The following is a 20,602-nucleotide window of genomic DNA, read 5'->3' as shown; positions in this document are numbered from 1 at the left end:
TTAGGTATTGTTACATTCCCTTCCTGGTTCAACCTGCATATTTAGGTTAGTTGCATAGAAATTAAATGCGTGATTGTGGTAAACATTTTGGATGCGTTTACTTTTAGACTCTGCGTCTGTGTGTAAGAGAAAAAGAACAATAGAGTGGAGAAATTGGATTTCCTATAGGGGATTATTAAAGTAGTCTCAATTTGGTTAAAAAAATATGACTCCGTTTAATTGCATTATTCTCAGGCTAAACCAGACAATGAAATGATTACTTTTTATGAAATATAATATTAGGTTATAACATTAAGTGAAAGAAAAACACTACACAGCAAAGGCCACATATTTAAGGAATGGTATATCATGTTATGCTTTATGAGATTTGAGGCTAAATGCTGGAGGATGCTAAAATGGAAAAAGGAATATTAATGGTTTGGTCAGACTTGGCATCCGTCTGAACATCACAGATAAGCCACATTCATAAACAGATTCATAGGAAACTAGAACATCATTCTACATGTTTGTTACATGTATGGTAAACTATCTCCTCACTTTGTGTGAGAATGGATTAGCCTAACCCAACACACCGGTAAAATAAGCACCCACATATGCTCACAAGGCCCACAGGAGACATAGGGCCTTCTGCGCCCCTACCACTTCATTAAGCAGCCCTCATTAGTGTTTGCATGTGTGTTCTGCATTCAATTATGTCTGCCTGTTAAAACAAGAAAAAGTCATTGCAGTTGTGTTTGTAGCTGTTTATTTTTTAGACTACATGTGTATGGCGGTCTACGTGCTTGTGCATGTGTGCGTGTGTTTGTCTGTGCGTGCGTGACACCCTGTTTTTGCAGTCTTTTGTAGTGGGATAATGATGGGACTTCTTTACACTAACTATATCTGTAAGGGCCTTGATCTAGATTAGGATCCAGCTTTAATGAAGGGAAAGTAGGACACAAACATTCACATGAACATCAATAAACATGAATTTAGATAAGCAAGCAAGTGCAAAAGCTATCCTCATAATCACAGTACACACCATAAATAGGTGGACTGTAGTACAGAGTTACAAACACACTGACCTGCCACTGAAGGTGTTTTTGCCTTGAGGTCGGTCTACCCCTGCTGGTCTCTCCACAGCGGCTGCAGCAGGACTGGCTGTCTGCAGAGGAAACACACAGAATGTTAGTCAGACAGACAATAAAAAGAACAGAACATGCTCCAACAGCACTTATAATCTGCCCCTATAGTGCAAGGCTTTATAGGTGGAAAGATAGAAGAAAGATAAATGTTGAACATAAATAAAAACATAAATGTTGACAGATATTTGAATGGATAAACTAATAAATCTCTTATTAAATTAATATAAAGAAGTAACGTAGTGACTAACGCAAGGAATGGCTCCGCCGACCCGACCGATTGTGTTTGGTACCAGTACTTTTCTCCTTCCGTTATTGGCGGGATTCTCAGCTGTAATGTACGGACTGACCTGGACACATTCAAAACACTAATCAAATACTTCTTCAGATTAGCTTTCCACATACTTACATTTCACACCTGATAGTTACTACCTTTATTGTTTTAATTGCTTTTAATATGCTTGTTTTATGTGCTGGTTTTATGGCTTATCTGTCTTAATGTACTACCTGTGCTGGTTTTATTGTAAAGTCTCATTGACTACCATGTAAAGTGCTATATAAATACAACGAATTATTATTATTATTTGTGTACGGTGTAAAATCTGGGTCAAGTGGAGAAAAAAAATGTAGGGTGGCTAGACAGTAACTTGATTTAAAAATGGCAGGTCTGTGGAGGATGCCCAGTGTTGCATTAGTGAGGAATATCTCCGACCAATCAGTGGTCTGCAGTGTTTTAACTCCACCGTTTAATATTGGCTCAGCTTCCACCAGGTACCGAGGACTATCAACAACTTTACCATCCAACAGACATTTAACAGCATAAGGAACCTCCCATTTATTTTGGCTTTTAATGCACTACACCCAAAACAAAAGTCTGAGCTCAACAAGAAGGTGTTGCAATTTAAAAGACAGGGGAAAAATTAAAGGGAATGGATTAATTAATTAGTGAAGTGATGAGTGAAGGAGCTACTAAATTGATGGATGGATGATGTACAAATAGCAATTAATGTGTGAAGGCAAGAAGACAGTGTTGCCAAGCAGTGAAAACACTGTCAATAGGCATAGCAACAAAGAGAGAGAGGTGTAAGAATAAAGAGTATATATGTGAGCCAAGGGAGCAGTAATAATTACTTAATACACTGACATAGGGCTTGCATGAAGGGTGAGCTCCATAGGGACAAGGTTATATGCCTAAAGGTATAGCTACGATGAATCATCTAATACTCAACGTGTGACAGTGTCTGTGGGAACACGTTCTTGTGAGAATGGCCATATACATGAGCTTTTGCAACAATGTATCACTGCTGCATATGTTTGTGAGTTCGCGGAGATACCCCTGTATCACTGTACAGTTTAATACAATACGAAGGAGAAGTATTGATTTACTTGGTCAATATGGACACAAGGTCCTGATGTCACCTCTAGGCCAGCTGGTTTTCTGCTCAAATCGAAGTCCTTGAGGGGTTTGCTTTTATCTTTTTGAAAACGTAAAGCGTGTTCCCGGACTTAACTATCCTTTTGCTATTGAAGTATATGATGTTGAATGTATATTATACTCAAACGTAGATAATATGCATTAGGATTGCAACATCAATAACAAATGCAATTTTTAGTTGAAATAAATTGTACATAAAGAGTTTTCTTGGCTGACTTTTAAAGAATGTGTGCTATATTTAAAAAATAAGAAAAAAGTTGATGAAAGAGCCAAGTAATAAAACACCCTTGTTTCTTAACTAAGACATTATAACCACAATTTATCTTAGGTTTGCCCCGATTCTGGTTACCTTCAATTGCTTGATTTCAATTTATTTTATTTCTAAAATTAAATTGTACTTTGAAATTGCCTCCAACCGTGAATTGTACTATCTAAATTAATTGAACTCTTTCTGATCATTGAATCTGAATATCTGGCAAAATAATCATAATCACCATTCAGTGCTAATCTGCATATGCGTCTGCATGTTCATTTGTGGATATCTGAGCTTAGGCGTGCACTCGGAGTGCACATGTTTGTGTGAGCATATGCAGACAAATACACACAGGTCAATAAGGCTCAATGTTAGTGGTAGGCACTAATGGACTCTTAACATGACCTTTCACCTTCGACCTCTCACCCTATTGCCATATGACATACACCACCTGTCAGAGAAGGGGAGAGGGAAGCAAAGAGATAGAGAGCTGAAAGCCAGACAGATGAGTAATGAAGAGAGAAAATGTCAGAGAGCTGAAGAGATTCACGCAGGGTCTGAAAAACAACAGCTGAAGATGTGAAAAAAGGACTCTGAGATAGTGGCTGATGCAAAGGCTTGGATGAAGGTGAGATGAGACTCAACAGTGAATGACAGACTGCAGTAACCATATGTTTTGGGTTTGGTGGCTTGGAAATCAATTAGTCTGGCCTAGCTGCAAATGCTGTCATGTGAGCTTAATTACTAACAGGATGACAGGTAACATTAATTATCCTAACCTCTTTGTCATAACAACAACCACTCATACATTAATTGCAAAGTCTTTGGTGCTTAATTGTACGTCTCATTTAATAACTCTCTCTCTTGCTTTCTCTCTCTCTCTCTTTCTCTCTCTTTCTCAGAGTGACATATTAATTATAAAGGCCAGCAATGTATGTTACTTATCAAAGGGTAATTTAGAACAAGTAAATGACTCTGAACAAATGAATGTGACTCATTATTCATGTTAACCTTACAATATCATAGATAATAAAGCAAAAAGTGGCTTATTCTTTGTTGTTTTTGCTTGACTTTCTCTAAGTTTCTTATTTATAATTATATTATTTATCTCTAACTAGTTATCTCAACTTCTAGCAATAAAACACACCGGACAAGCAGCCAATTCCACAATTATGGCTATTTTAATGAATAGGCAAAATTACATAATACTAACATTCTTTGGCCAATATGTTGTTAATAGGTATTGTATGAATAACGAAATATGAATATCTTTTGATGTTGATCAGAACTGCCAGTCAATCATGGTTTTCAGTCATTATTTTACTGCATCAAAATTTAAAGTACCACAAACAGCCCCATAAAGAAAGAGTATTTTAGACACAAGGAGCTCAGTACAAATAATGATTCAAAAAGACCTGATGCAGGTGGAAAACCTAAATACATTAGTCTGCTGACCTTGGACAGCTCAATCGATATTTGTGAGCATTAGCGGCCCTCCAAAAACTGGAGGATAGAGAAGCAGAATTTCCATTTTAACTCAATGACGGATAATCCTACCTTGAATAACTATGCTTATAATGAATGGGCAGCAAGCATTTAGTCTTCTCAGTCCAATCTAATAATTGCTAAAAGCGGATAAAAAAAAAAAAGTGAACTATTAGTGATATTACTAATTACCAAATAACCAATCAAGCTAAGTGTTCCATGAAAATGCTCCCAGAGAGTATGATAAATTTATAGTAATGCATGCTGGAATGTGTGTGTGTGTGTGTGTGTGTGTGTGTGTGTGTGTGTGTGTGTGTGTGTGTGTGTGTGTGTGTGTGTGTGTGTGTGTGTGTGTGATAAAACTAAGGCAATCTATCTTAAAATATCTCATTGGGGATGGCTGATAAATTGAAGTGAAAGTTTTGATAAATAACATGTCAGAAAGCCAGAGCTTTGAGCAGGGAAATTAACAAAGAATATTGAGAATGTAAGATAACACAAATTTGTAATCAAGTTAATTTGTTAATAATAACAACAATGGCAAAAACGCTTAACTACTTTAAAGAACTAATTTATTTGTATATTATATCAGCTTGAGGACAAATGACACACCGACAATGAGTCATGTTTTTACATTTGGCTTTTTGGTCAAATGATGATCATACCATAAGCACAACATCTACTTCCTTCAAGCATCATTAGGACAACTCGGGGGAAACAGCAAGCTCCTGTTATGTTACTCTATTGTTACCTGTCAGATTCAGGAATACTAGTTCAAAATGTGACTGTTTGGAACAGGCTGATTTATTGGCCTGTGGTATTGCTGCCTTTAGCTTTCTCTAGAACTCTGTACCCCAAAATAACTTACGGAAAGCCCTACAGGACTTATTTTGCAACCCCACTATCTACCAATGACTTACTGTGAACCTCTTCAGTGGAAAACATTGTACGGCTAAATTTATGTGACAGATAATGCTACTAGTTATATTGCAGATTTAGATTTTACCTACAAAAAATCACTATTTTAATGTGGAGTAATCATAGCCTCGTGGAATCATGGTGGTGCGTAATGGCCCACCCATTCCGCCCATAATGAGATCCAATCAGAACCATTCTGCGTTAATCAACCACGAGAACCGGACCGGTACAGAGACGGACTCAGCTGGCTCCAGAATGTAAGTGTGTATGTATGTGTGTATGCTTGAGAAAGAGAGGTGGCCAAGAAAACGGGGAAGGCAATGAAGATTATAAAACCTTTTTTGTTGAACTACATTTTAGTGTTGTCTTTTATGTCAACGCCACAGTCAGCGTTTAATGACGTTGGTGCTATCAAACTATGCTTTTCCTAATGAGTTTCCACTGAGCCAAATGCTCAGAGTAAATATAAGCTTGGCTTTTATTGTAAAGGGTTATCACAGAACGGTTGTTGTTGGCAGTGATGGCGTTTTTTTCCCTCAACCTTTAGTGTGTGGTCGATGAGTTTAATGCAGAGTTTGTTATTATAATATATCCGCCACTGTCTAAACTACTCCAAATTCCAAATCCCAAGTTCATTGGGAACCCAGGAAGCCAAGTGTGATCCGATGAATGATATTTTAAAGACAGACACACACACACAGACACACACAAATACACACAGAGGGACCTCAATTTTATAGTTAGATTGGCATTGGGGAAAGCACAGAAAAGAACAGAAAAGGTGCGAAAACAAAACAGCAGACACATGCATATAAAAACCCTGCACATCTGCACATGGTACAAGGATACAAACTTGCTTCACTGAGAGCACAAAGGCGATGACATAAACACACACACACACACACACACACACACACACACACACACACACAGGTGTAGCATTATAAATAAGTGCTGTACGGCCTTATTAGCCCCAGTAGTATTCTGCTTAAGGACAAATATACTCCCAGCCTGATTAACACGTTGTTATTAACCTGCAAGCCTGTGTGTGTGCATGCTTGTCTGTGTGTGTGTGTGTGTGTGTGTGTGTGTGTGTGTGTGTGTGTGTGTGTGTGTGTGTGTGTGTGTGTGTGTGTGTGTGTGTGTAAGAGCCAGAGAGAGAGAGAAAGTGAGACAGGGAAAGACAGAGTGATTTTGTGGCTTGGTGTACTCATTTGTGCCTGGCATTTAGAACGGAGGAGCTGGACCAGTAAATCTTTCTGGAATGAAATTAAATAAAGATAGGGGACAGAGAGTAGGAGAAGAGACAGAGGGAGAAGAAGGACAGAGAATTACTGCAAGAAGAGTACTTTCTTCCCCTCATCGCTCTCACCAAAAGGCCAAGTGACAATTTGAACAATTACCCGGAGCCATTACCTCCATCTGAACCTGGCTGGTTGAGGAGAGACAGACCTACTGTATACGCGAGTGACTGGAGTGTGAGTGAGAAAGGAGACCAAATAAAGGCTGACAATGAATTAGAAAATTATCTATGAGGAAAAGGATAGAGAAAAACAAAGAAAAATGCCTTTGATTGACAGTAGTAACAGTCATTTACAACTTCAACACACATGTGGTAGTTACAGCAAGTTTAAGAAAATCAGCCGGAGGAAAGATGTGACGCAGTGAAGAGTGTCGAGCAGCAGCAGAGAGAGGTGTTGGATTCTTACTGTATGTTATAATGACTGGACGGATGTCTTACTGGATATAATATAAAATAGTCACTCCATGGCAGTATAACCATGACAGTGAACTTCTGCATAATATAATAAATATTCTGTTCTCTATATACAATTATTTGTCTAAGTTTACGGAATTAGCCTTGAGGTCTCTCTTCAGTAGCAGATTTAAACAAAAAAAACTGTCTGATGTGCTCTTTCAGCTATTGCTTTACAAAGCCCAAGCATCCAAATGCACCAATCACAGCAAAGACCACAAACAAGTTCCTTAAAAAGTTTCTAAAGTTTAAGGGACTACAAATACATTTGAACATATCTAGCATTGCATGGGAGATCATGATAACAGTTTGCTTAAACATTTTGATGACAAAGCTGATTGTAACTACACAAGCTGTAATCGTATGTGTAAAATGAGAGAGTAGGGAAACCGAAGGAGCTAGAACGAACTAATAAAGAGAGCCTGAGTCCACAGCTGGTGAGGTTGAGGTCACATTTATGCATGCTTTCATGCAGGCGCTCTAACATATAAAACACCACAGTCTGGAAAGGCCTACTGTGTAACTGACACCCAGTAACATTTCACATTGAAAGCCGCAGGATTGATGGCGTGCAGTGAAAACAGAGCTATAATGTAAGGAGTGGAAGGTGGGCTCAGAACAACATCATCTACATTCCCAAGCTTTGGATTAAATTCTCACTAAATAGATAAAAGTAAATAGATTAGTGTTGCCAGTTTGTATTTATTAGGGACAAGCGCATCCAGGTTTGAATTTCTGCTAAAGTGTGTTTATTGTCACCGTGGGTTGCAAATCAGGACAGATTTAGGTATTTTTCAGATGGATCATTTTTAGACAAGTTGCATGTTTCTCAGTCAATGTGGTTGGGTTAAATGCTAGGTCAAATAGTTATGAAGATAATACACCCAGCTAGTGCTAGGCAAAATATTAATACTATATTGATTTGGATATATGAGGCTAGATATTGTGTTCAATTTTGGATATTGTTACATGACACAAGTGTAGACTACTCCTGGTTTTAAATTCTATATTAAAAAGTAAGTGATACCAAACTATTTTAGCTTTTCTATTATTTGCCCTTACCCAGTCCTTATATCTACATTACTGATGATGATTTATTTCATTGTGTAAATATATTGTGAAAGCACCAATTGGTAACCTTACAACATTGCTGCACTATCAACATTGATGTATTAGGTCCAAAATATCGGGATATTTGATTTTCTCCATATTGCCCAGGTCAACATCCAGCATTTTGTTGTTAAACTTTGTGGCTGATGTAGAATCAAAAACTTGATGAGTCACTAGAAGTGTTATTAATACACAGTGGACTTCTCCGTTCCTCCTGATGCTGCCCTTACATCTTCCTCAAAAACAGCATGTTCTACTGTACTACCACCACTACCTGTTGAGCCTCAGCAAGCTTCAGCATGGAGACTGGCCACCTCTGAGAACCAATCACATCCCCCCCAAAAGAACTGTACTTTGCAAACAGGTTATTCCACAGGGAATAAAGCGTGGATACAAAGAAAAGGATGTTTGTCCAGTGAGAATCTCAAGGGAAGAGAGCTCACCACTCAGGAGTCCAATCAGGCATGAAGTTCCTTTAACCAGCAAACATGAGGGATTTGCTGTGTCCAACCAACTACAGGGAAAATCAAACTATAACACTATCATAACAAGTATTCAACACTACATCTCTCTTAACTGGCACACTGTTGCATTACAATATTAATTAAGATGTTCTCGTAAGTCAATGTGTGTATGTTGTGACTGATGATGATAAACATAATAAGATGAAAAAGAAGAAGCATCAACTCCGAAAAGCTGGCATTCTAATTGGGAAAGGTAAGGTAAAGAAGGAGGGATAGTAAAGTATTTGGTGTTTTCTTTTCCCAGAGTGGAGAAAAAAAACATTTGGGAATGATTAAGTAATATACAGATATCCTACCTCTTATAAGATATCCAAAAGTAGAATACAGAAGAACTGAAAAAAGAATGGAAGAAAATGAGTGCCTAGATAGAGGGATGTAGGGCAAAGGGCAGCAACAGATTGGATATGGAGTGAAGCCACTGGTTCCACAGAGGAAATAGGAGATGCAGAAAAGAACATTTATCTTCAGAGGAAAAAGAATGGACAACATGGATCAAGGGTTAACCATCAGACCCTAAGGTTAAAGATACAAAGCAGATGTGGAGGCTGGAGAGAATGGAAGAGGATGATTAGAGAGTGAATTATCTTGATAGAAGCAGCAGAAGAAAAAAGAAGAGAATTTGTAGTTTACCAGCAGCTAATTTTGCATTGGCTTTAGTTTGGAGCCGGGAGGGGCGGGGGGAGCAGAAGTGAAAAGGGCAAAAAGGAAAAAGGAGCAAGCGTTTGCCCTCTGCCCTTATGAGAAAGGGAGCGAAAGGATGAAAGGAGGGGAAAAGTGAGAAAGTCATCTGTCTTTTTTAGAGGAGTTTGATGTGACAAAGCCTGTCTTGATTAGGAAGAACATGATGATACCAAAGGCACCGCTAAGCCCCGACCTTTAAACACATATACCCATTACACACAGAAACACACTGCCAACATATGTCAGAATTCCACGTGGAAAAAAAAATTGGTTTCTTCCTGCTTGTTTTGTCCATACTTGGACTTAACCTGGTTGATTAAGATAAAATTGGTCTATATATATATATATATATATATATATATATATATATATATATATATATATATATATATATATATATATATATATATATATATATATATATATGTGTGTAAAGTTGTAGTCAAAAGTTTGGAGAATGACACAAATGGTAATTTTTACAAATTCTGCTGCCTCAATTTTTATGATGGCAAATTGCACGTACTCCAGAATGTTATGTGATAGAGAATTCATTTTTATAAAGTCTTTTATTGCTTATTTCTTTGTAGTAGCTTCTTAAGTAGTATAACTTTCATGCTTATTAGTATATTTAATATATAATATATAAAATTTAATTGCAAAGTCCCTCCTTTCAATAAAAATGAACTTAATTTTAAAAACATTTCTACTGCAATTTAGCCCTGCCACTAACGGACCAGCTGACGACATGTCAGTGATTATTATTGTCAGTGAGTGTTGATGAAGACCAGGCTTGAGATCACTCTGTCATGCTGGTTGAGTTAAAATAACAAACTGGAAGCTTTAAAAGGAGGGTGGTGCATGAAATCATTGTTCTTCCTCTTTTAACCATGGTTACCTGCAAAGAAACACGTGCTGTCATCATTGCTTTGCTGCTAGTAAGATTTCACCTAAATTAACCATTTATCAACCATCAAGAACTTCAAGGTGAGGGGTTCAGTTGTTCTGAAGAAGGCTTCAGGGCGTCCAAGAAAGTCCAGCAAGAGGCAGGACCGTCTCCTAAAGTCTATTCAGCTGCGGGATTGGGGCACCCCCAATGCAGAGCTTGCTCAGGAATGGCAGCAGGCAGGTGTGAGTGCATCTGCACACACAGTGAGGTGAAGACTTTTGGAGGATAGCCTGGCTGTCAAGAGGGGCAGCAAAGAAGCTACTTCTCTCCTGGAAAAACCTGCTTGCAACTATTGTTGTATCGTTTAGCGAGGGAGGTGTCTTCGTCGGGAAGTATTAAGTAGAAGTAACAGTATAGCTGTGGATTTGACAGTGCCATCTGTGTAAAATGTATCTGTCGGTAAAAAAACGATATAATTTCTCAAGACCCAAGCCAAGTTCCCGTGTCTTGCTTGCTACCTGCTGGTAAAAGTGAAGGGGATTAGTCCATGGATGTATGGGTTAGCAACAGAGCTAACTAAACTTCAATAGAGCCTTACTAACTTAAGGTGGGCTGACCTTTAAGGTGGACCAGCTATTCTCATTTTAAGTAACATGCTGCTCTTCCAAGTTCTGCTTTAGTGATCTCTACAAGCAGTGGTAAATCCGGTCCTTAAAAAGCCCAATCTTGACCCTTCAGAACCCAAAAACTACAGGCCCATATCTAAACTTCCATTTATCTCCAAAATCTTGGAAAAAGTAGTTGCATGCCAGCTGACCTCCTTTATGGAGCACCACAACTTGTTTGATACTTTTCAATCTGGCTTTCGAAAATCTCACTTCACTGAAACAGCCCTAATCAAAGTCTCTAGTGATGTGATGATGGCAGCAGACTCTGGCCGCTACACCGTACTTGTACTTCTTGATTTGACATCGGCTTTTGACACTGTGGATCACGGTATATTGATCAATAGGCTTCACAATGAGATGGGACTATCAGGATCTGTCCTTCAGTGGTTCTCATCCTATATTTGTGACAGAACCTTCAATCTTGCTGTAAATAATGTTCAGTCTGATGTGACAAATTTGTCTTGCGGAGAGGCATAGGGCTCAGTTTTGGGCCCTATTTTGTTCTTACTGTACATTTTGCCATTTGGTCAAATCATCCGCTGTTTCAAAGACGTATCATACCACTTCTAAGCTGACGATGTTCAGCTGTATTTTTCTTTTAATGATGCTGAATTTCACCGTTTGCCACTGTTTCTAGAGTGTGTGTCCTCAATCAAAGACTGGCTAGCCACAAACTATTTACAGATAAATTCAAACAAGACTGAAACGCTGATTTTTGCCCCAAACCATAAGATCCCGCTTATCAAACAGCAGCTTGGCTCCCTGGGCCCTTCTGTCAAATCCAGCCTCAGAAACCTGGGGGTTGTGTTTGACCAGGCCATGTCCCTGGAGACACACTCAAAACAGCTTGTTCGAAATTGTTTTTTTCACCTTAGGAACATCTCTAAAATTCACAAAATGTTGTCAAAGAAGGATCTGGAAATGATAATTCATACTTTCATATCAACAAGACTCGACTACTGCAACGCTGTTTTTACCTGTTTGAATAAGTCTGCTTTAAACAAATTGCAAATTGTTCAAAATTCTGCTGCCAGACTTCTAACAGGTGCCCCTCGAAGGTCTCATATTACCCTTGTCTTGTTGGACCTCCACTGGCTCGCTGTAAAATTCAGGATTGATTTTAAGATTTTAGTGCTGACTTTCAGAGCCTTAAATGGTCAGGCCCCACATTACATCCTGGACCTTTTGAAGCCGTATTCCCCTGACCCCATTCTTCGGTCTTCTGGCCAGAACCTACTTGCAGTCCCTAAGACCCGTTATAAGACCCGAGGGGACATGTCATTTCAGTCTGTTGCTCCCAGACTGTGGAACGCCCTGCCCCTGTCCTTGCGTCTTGCAGACACTGTCGTCTCTTTTAAAAACGATCTGAAAACATGTCTGTTTAAGAAGGCTTTTGGTTGATGGGTTTTTGCTAGTGTCATTTTAATTTTATATATTTATATACATTTTATACTGTTTGTTTTGTTTTTACTTACTCTTTTGTACAGCACTTTGTGATTTTTATCTGAGAAAAGCGCTTTATAAATAAACTTTACTTACTTACTTACTTACTCTACCTCACAGCATCTGACAACCACTAAGTTTGATGCACATTATTGCTTGATGACGTCTAACATGTCAATGAGTAAATGATGTCATTTGGACCCAAGCACTCTAAACCCCAGGAAAAAACCCTGTCCAGTGGAAATTTTGACCCAACACTGGTGATTGACAAAAGCTGAAGTGGTTCACGACAATCATTAGGAATATTCCTCTGAAGGATCTGCAAAACGTCATTCTAAAGTGAGGCCCTTTTGTTGCTACTGGGACAGAAAGTAGTCAAATGTATCATTGTGAAACATAATAAAAACTAAAGCTGATGTCTAATTAATTAGCATAATTGTCAAATGGTCAGAAATGTCAACCACACATATTTTCACAGTTTCACAGTTGGTGTACTGAGCAGTACATTATTATTATTATTATTATTATATTGAAAAACTAACTGATGGGCTACTTTCTGGAAATAGATTTTAGCATTGCAGCATTGCATAAGCATTGCAGTACTTGTTAATAAATACCCTGGATTTTGCATATATCACCATCACTAGGTTGTGTGTGTCGGTTAGGCTCTCACCATAGTGATTGTGTCCTCAGTCACATGGGGAGAACATTTCTACGTGTCAAGTTGCATGCATGCGTCTGTGTATCTTTTTGTCTAAGTGCCTCAGGATCTTACCATCCCAGCGGTGTCCTCATTGAGGGAGTGTTCGGGCTCTGTCGGCTGGGGGCTGAGGGCTGAGTCGCTGCTGCTTCTCACCAACAGGGGGGTGTCTGTAAAAAAGGACACACATATGGCATATGTGCAGGTAGCTTTGAGTGTTTTTTTTTCATTGAGGCCGACTACAAAGCTGGGACAAGTTGAAAAAGATTGTTTTAAGTGGGAACAGATGTGTGTTCATGAAGTAAGTCGGTATACACTAGAAAACTATTGAAAATATATCAATATATAGGAAGTATTAGAACTAGGAATTTTATGACATACCACAAAACCCTAATTTAACAGCAGTTAAAAAAAAGGACTTAAGGAAGGAAAGAGTCTTCCGTTTTCTGTCCCAGGAGCGTAGAAAACAGCGACAGCGGCGGCGAGGAAGGAATGACTACAATCTGAAGGAAAGAGACAAAACGGATGGAACAGAAAATTCCAAAAATAAGATTCTGGATGTAACTTAAATGTGTGACTTAAACAATTTTAATAACCCCACATTGTACGACCTTTTTTTTCGGTTTTAATCCACATTAAACATGCTTTATTTTTTCAAGCTGTGCTCTTTTCACTTCCAGTTTCATCAGTCAAAAACTAAAGGAACCTGGCTCTTTGTCAGTTTAGTAGAACAGTGTGATCACTGTGAGAAAGTCTTCATCCGCACTGCTTCACAATCTAGAGCCAATCTGTTTGACACACGCACAATATGCATGCACACGCGTGCTCATCTCCTATGCTTTAAAAAAAAAAAAACACAAACAAATACACACGCCTTAAAATTGCTAGAACTGTTTCGATGGAGTCATAGTTCAGCAAAATTCATGTCTAATAATAATCTTTTAGATGACAGATGCAGAAAGATACAGACCCTAAGCTAGTCATGCCAAAGCACAGAGAGGAGTTGGTGTGCGCTACTTTACGAGTGTCAAAGCACAATAAAGAACAAAGAGACGTTTTTTTTTATGTTCTTAGGTTAACAAAATGAATTTCAACTCTGTTATTGCAATGAGCCTGTGACATCAGTCCAAGTCAAATTGTGCCTATAAACAAAAACAAGAACAGACCAACAATTACTGTAATAAACTTATAGGCTTTTGTGACAACACAATGCTTATCATAACATTTGTAAAAGGAAATAGAAACTACAGTACTTACAAGAATATGTGCAAATAAAAAACATAAATATAAGCAGATGGATGTGTATTCATGGGGGCAGCTCCAGGTCTAATACATGCTTTTCACAGCAACAGTGTCCAAGACTTAAATGAGACCTATCATGCTTTTCTATATTTTATTTTGTTATAACTGTAATGTTACAATTTTGGATGTTCATAATAAACGTCGCCAAAGCCTCAAAGGTACATGTATTTGAAAGAACATTTTTTTCTACTTTCTTTTCTGTATATGGTCATCTGTTCCAGACAGGTTCACTACTGCAGTGTTTATACTGCATACACTGCTACATGTAGCTACATGCTAACATCAGGAAAATTGTAATCTTGGTGGCAGATGTTCATAATTTCTCCCCAATTTAGGGTCACATTCCTGCTGAAACATGTCCGGTTGTGTAGTTTGGGGTTAGGAAGCATTTATCTGTGACTGTGAGAAACACCAGGGAAAGCTGTAATCCTGGCTGACAATGCTGTTAATTTCTCTCCAATTTTATATCACATTTCTTATGGAACATGGGCCGGCTGTGGCTCAGGTGGCAATTGGAAGGTTGGAGGTACAATCCCTGGCCCTGCAGTCACATGCCAAAGTATCTTTGGGCAAGACACTGAACCCAAAATGCTCCTAATGCTGCGCCATCAGTGTGCGAATGTGTGTCCAATGAGCAGCCGGCACCTTGTATGGCAGACTCGGCCACCAGTGTATGAATCTGTGTGAATGGTGAGTGTCATTATGTAAAAGTGCTTTGAGTAGTCTTTGAGATCGAGAAAATGACTAGAAAAGAGTTATATGAATGAAGTCCATTTTACATGTCAGGTTGTGTAGTTTTGGGTTTAGAAGCCTTTGTTGGTGTTTTTTTTTACAGTAAAAAGTACTGCTGTATACTCATTTGCAGCCAGACCGTACAGAGACCGTGACAGCAGAGCACAGATGTGGGAACGCTGACCAATGAGAGCAAACTGAGCTTTTTGTGGAGAAGGGGCTTAAAGAAGCGTCTTAAAAGACGCAAATTACAGCTGTAGCAGCCAATTATTGTTTTTAAACAATAAAGCCATCATTTAACTATGTTCTAGAAGTTTAGTGGTATTATAAAATAGCTCTCCCTTACTCTTAGGCAATTTTAATAGGATTTAGAAGACTTGAAACAAAAACAAAAAACAATGAGTAAGAAAGCATGAAACTAAAATATTCGCCATGTGAAGTGAACAAAACCTAAGGCTTTCATTACTACTTCTTTTAATCATCCAAGCTCGAAAGACCAAGCTTGAGACATGTATGTGTGCATACCCATATCTGTTTGATTACTTGCTATAACAGTGTTATTAGAAAGCTCATTCCTGAATGTATTTTATGAAGATGTGTGTGTATGCACCGCTCCATGTGTGAAAGCTTGAGGGTGTGAGAAGTTAATGTATGATCCTTTCCTTTAATATCCCTTCAGTGAACACACTGGTGTTCATGCGTCTAAATGGCTAATAACTGTCTCGGTGTGCATGTAAGTAACATATGATAGTGTCTCCCTTTTCACATCTCATCAGCCCACTGCATAAAATCATCATTTAACTAAAGCTGATGGATAACACATGCCATACAATTGCCTGTTCTTCTGTTAGAGCTAGAAAAAATAGTGAAATGGTAAGAAAACTCAACACTGAAGAAAAAGCTATCGAAGAAAATAGCATTCATTACGTGGGTTATTATTATGATCTGTGTGTGTGTGTGTGTGTGTGTGTGTGTGTGTGTGTGTGTGTGTGTGTGTTGAACTGCCAATCCTCAAATCTAGCATCCCCATTCATAGGGCCCATCAATCCATATATACATTAACAACATCGTCATGTTAGCTTCTATAGTTCCACTGGGAATAAAACGGGAAAGGTGGTGGTGAGGGAGGGAAGCTCTCAATGAGTGGACTACTCAGAAGACATGCCAAATGATATTTGTAGGGTCATATATTGATTGTCACAAAATGGACCCTTGGTGCTCTTAAGACTGGCTGGGGGTTATGGATTAAAGTCAACCCCTAATCAATTCATCTCTTCAAAGAAAGGCAATGAAAGACGCATAAATGGATAGAGGACAAAGAATGTAAAAATGAGAAATGGATGAAAAACAGATAAAGAAATAAAGGCACTCAAAGGAAAAGATCCTCGGTAAGATTAAAATAAAAATAATCAAAAACACAACAATTCTAAAATACTAAAACTGATGAGAAACGTTTTAGACAGAAGGAGACCTGTCAGGACACAAAGCCAGAAACTATGTGGTGAAAATGTCCCATCGTGACAGTACAAGCTAACTATATCCATTGGCACATTAAGATAAATAACAATGATGATACTATTCTGTCCATATGACTGGAGGCATTCACAGATCAATAATTATCTTCTAGTTTGGCAAAATGTAATGTCAGTTTTTGATCACCTACTAATCCCTACCACCCTGTTTCCCTGCAGTCATAATACTATATAGAGCTAGATTATATATATCAATATATTATAGCATGCTATGGAGAGCAGGATATTGTTTTGTATTTTTATTAGTGGAATATCAATAACCGCAACAAACTTTGTCATAATTTTCTCAAAAAAGACGTAACTATCATCTAAAACCAGATAAATAAAATGTCATCCCCATTGTTGTGGAGTAGATAAGAAAAGCACAGGTGTTACTATTAATACTAAGAATTTCTCCGTTCTATTATTGTTTCCCCGTCAGCCATGATAGTGTGAGAGTGAGTTAGCAATGAACACAACGACCTAGAAAGTGAAGCAGCTTAATGTAATTCAGCAATTATTACTTTTACTATTTACACATGTGCTTTTTTTACTCTGACTCTCAAAATTTTCTCTGTGAACAAGGTCTATTTTGGACTTTGTCAAAATCATGCAGCCCAGCTAATGTACATATAATGTACAGTATTGGACCCTTGACATCTCAGCATCCCTTTCATTAGGCTTAAAATTTGAGCTGTGGCACTTGTTAACCTCGGTTTCTGACTCTGTCTGAGTCATTTATGGATTCAAGTATGAAACATCATGTGAGTGAAATATTAAAGTAATAATCTCAAAGATTTTCATTTGTATCACTATCTGTAAATCACTATCTATCACTGAATGAGGTAACACAATGATCATTGACCATATGGCCCACTAATGAAAGTCCTTGGATGTACAGCATAACAAACTGGGTGTCTGTGGTGACATTTCTGGGACAAACCACAAGTGGCTCACAGTTACAATACCTAGCCGTGGTTGGGGTGGGCGCAACAGACTTGCTTTTCAATTTGCTTGGGTTTGAAGCGCTGTACTTTAGAAAAAGAAACACAGTGAGAAGCAGAAACAATGAGCACAAGACACGGAGAAAGAGACTTGTAGAGACAGTAAGAGAGAAACAACGTCAGAGGCAAAACATAGGACAGTGAAAGAGGCCTAAGTCTGACCTTCTCACACTGACAGTGATAGTCTCCAGAGCTCTGTTACCTCTACTCTAGCATGACAGTCACACATTACTACTAATCTCTGTTGACAGGCAATCATATTGAAACAGACTAAACTTCCTGTCTTGAAAGTGTCTGGATCATATAGCTAAGGCCCCTTCCAGGGTTGCCCCCAGAATCGTAGCTTAGCCCGGTGGTGTTTTTTTTCGACGAGGGCCCAGTTGGGGCCAGTCGCAGACTAATGGCAGCATTGATGTAGAGCCCAATAGTATCTGTGATAACAGAATCATGGATGGAATCGCAATATTGAGAATTTTAAAAAGCTAATACGGTCATACCAGCTAAAATGTCAATTCTATCAAAAGTAGTACAGATGCAAGATATGTGACTTTTGCTATGATATATATGGTGTGTGAAATTAGACCTAATAGGAGGGAAAGAGGAAATAGGAATATGATTGAAATAAACTATTGCAGAAAATTGTGCTATGATTTTTCATCCAGTGTGGGAGTTGTTGAGCTCAATAACCTGCTTGACAGCCTTCAAGATGACTGAGAAGTTTCAAAAACAACAAGAATAAAGAGTAATGAAACTTTCTGATGGGATCCATCTCACAATTGAGGTATTTGAGGCAGTAGTGGCCTAAAGGTTAGAGTAGAGAGCGTGTGACCGGGAGGTTGTAGGTTCAAACCCCAGACCAACAGGGTAAAATCTGGGAGGGGAAAGTGAAAGAGCGCTTGTCCCTCCCTCACTACCACCACTGAGGTGCCCTTGAGCAAGGCCCTTAACCTCAAAACTCCATTGGAGCTGCTCAGTGGCCAGCAGATCAGACTGTGGTTGTACCGAGCAGCTTCCAGGTTTGAATGTGTTAATCATCATAACTATGGGAATATGATCAGGGCGTTCTTGCAAATGAGAGGCATCCTCTAAACCTTCCCTGAATAAAAAAACTAAAAAAAATTAGGGCTGGGCAAGTTAACGCGTTATTATCCCGTTAACTCATTAATTAATTAACGCAGACAATTTTTCTATTGCGCGTAAACGTAATTGTTATTATTTCTTTATTATTGTAAAAGTTTGCTCACAGGCTTTGTAAATACTGCAAAGTTGAATTTACTTATCACCGGAGTACTTCCAGTCTGAAATTTCACCTTGACAGTTGATACCAGCAAATCATTCAACCAGACACACAGTGGCTACGTTAGATGCAGCGTGGGGGGGGGTAGAGATAAACAAAGGCAAGAGACGCTAACAAATGCCATAGCAACGTGGATAGCTACAGACTGCAGGCCCAGTAGAGGACATCGGTCTGAGAATCGCAACAACGACGGTAGGTATGATTGCGAAATGCAGAAAGGTTTTGGGGCACTATAAACACAGCCCAGCAGGTGCTGCAGAGTTAGAGCAACAACAGAAGAATGTGTACATAAGGAGTGGCTTATGCAGCACGTTCCAACCAGATGAATTCAACTCTGGACATGATAAATACATTGGTTGAGATGTACACTAAATATTTTATTTAAATGCTACTTCATAAACAAACTGCTGGTACGTTTTTGCAGAACAAATGTTACAGCACTTTTGTTCATATGGCGGAACATTTAAAAAAAAATTTGCACTATATACACTACTTTTGAAATCATTATTTAATTTTGCGATTAATCGCGATTAATCAGGAAAATTATGCGATTAATTGCCATTAAAATTTGTTATCGCTGCCCAGCTCTAAAAAAAACATTTAACAGATTATGTTTAACTGGATAAATGGTACAACAAAGCAAGTATAAAGTCCAACTAAGGAAAGTGGAATCTGTGATTAGCTGACAGCAGGAGGCAACTGGAAGTATAACATTTTATATACTTTATAAACTAACGGTTTTGGCGCACTGTACATACACACAATCCATCACCCACATGGTTTGTTATGTTAAGGCATTTGGACATTACTGAAGTTACTGTGACAGCTCTAAGCCCTCTCACACTCACCCGGACAGTACATCTGCTGAACAGGCACTTGACTTGACATACTACAGAAAGAGATGAAGGAAGGGAGAGAAAAAGAAACAAGGACAGAGAGGAAGAAGAAAAAAAAGAAGTAAAGAGAATGAGACAGAGAAGAAAGAAAGGGTATTCAGACAGGTCTATTCCACGTAACAGTAAGCTGACAGACACCAGAGTTAGTTCTGCCGCCTGACATTACACATGCACTTCCTGTCCTCTCTTTCAGCGCCATCTGATTCTGCATCTCAGAGACAGTGTTCCACATTTTAGCTGTCCTTGTTTTCATCATCACTGTCTTCCACTGTCCATGCCCATCGCAACTACATGTAAACTACATGGAAGAAAATATTGTACCCAACAAGCCATTATGTCAAATGTGTACTGTATTATTTCTTACTTTGTATGTTTCAATGTACAGACTTCATTTTAGCCACCCATTCATTCCTCCGAAATGGTGTTTTGGGACTTGGGGACTTTGGGACCTACTATCCCTTTACCTATGTGGTCTATAGCAGCCAACCTTCACGTCAGTCCCAATAAACCTGTTTCTTGCCTGACATCAGTTGTGACATTGACCCTTTTATGCACTGACCCACGGGTTACACCTAAAAGGTAAAATCAGGGGTTCCACAAAGGGCTTTTTTTTCTTTGTAAAAGAGAAGACCTTTGAGAATCCATTTTGACCACGTGTCAATAAACCTTGGAGGTACAAGAAGCAGAGTAGGGATTTCTGGCAAATATTCACCTACTTTTAAAGTTCATGGAGTGGGTAAAAACTCAGAAGAGTATTAAGAACATATTGTTTGTGTACTACAAGGTAGAGATGTTCCGATTACGATACCAGTATCGGAAATGCCTCCGATACTGCCGAAAATGCTGGCATCGGTATCGGCGAGTACTGCAGTCCAGGTAC

General features: G+C 38.7%; 1 protein-coding gene across 6 annotated transcripts in view; it reads right to left on the bottom strand.

Annotated features, from left to right (window-relative positions):
- LOC117952448 (partitioning defective 3 homolog B-like) overlaps positions 1–20,602 on the bottom strand; it is a 206,756-nt gene that overhangs the window by 142,477 nt on the left and 43,677 nt on the right. For all 6 annotated transcript variants that reach the window (XM_034884748.1, XM_034884750.1, XM_034884746.1 and 3 more), the window contains 2 exons: positions 13,056–13,150; positions 1,065–1,144 (listed from right to left, as the gene is read on the bottom strand). In XM_034884748.1, the coding sequence (XP_034740639.1) occupies positions 1,065–1,144; positions 13,056–13,150 (175 nt within the window). The remainder of the gene's footprint in view (positions 1–1,064; positions 1,145–13,055; positions 13,151–20,602) is intronic.

Source organism: Etheostoma cragini, chromosome 11 (assembly GCF_013103735.1).
Source record: "Etheostoma cragini isolate CJK2018 chromosome 11, CSU_Ecrag_1.0, whole genome shotgun sequence".
Classification (NCBI taxonomy): domain Eukaryota; kingdom Metazoa; phylum Chordata; class Actinopteri; order Perciformes; family Percidae; genus Etheostoma; species Etheostoma cragini.
Note: the sequence above shows the minus strand (reverse complement) of the source record. Positions and strands in the feature narration are given on the sequence as shown.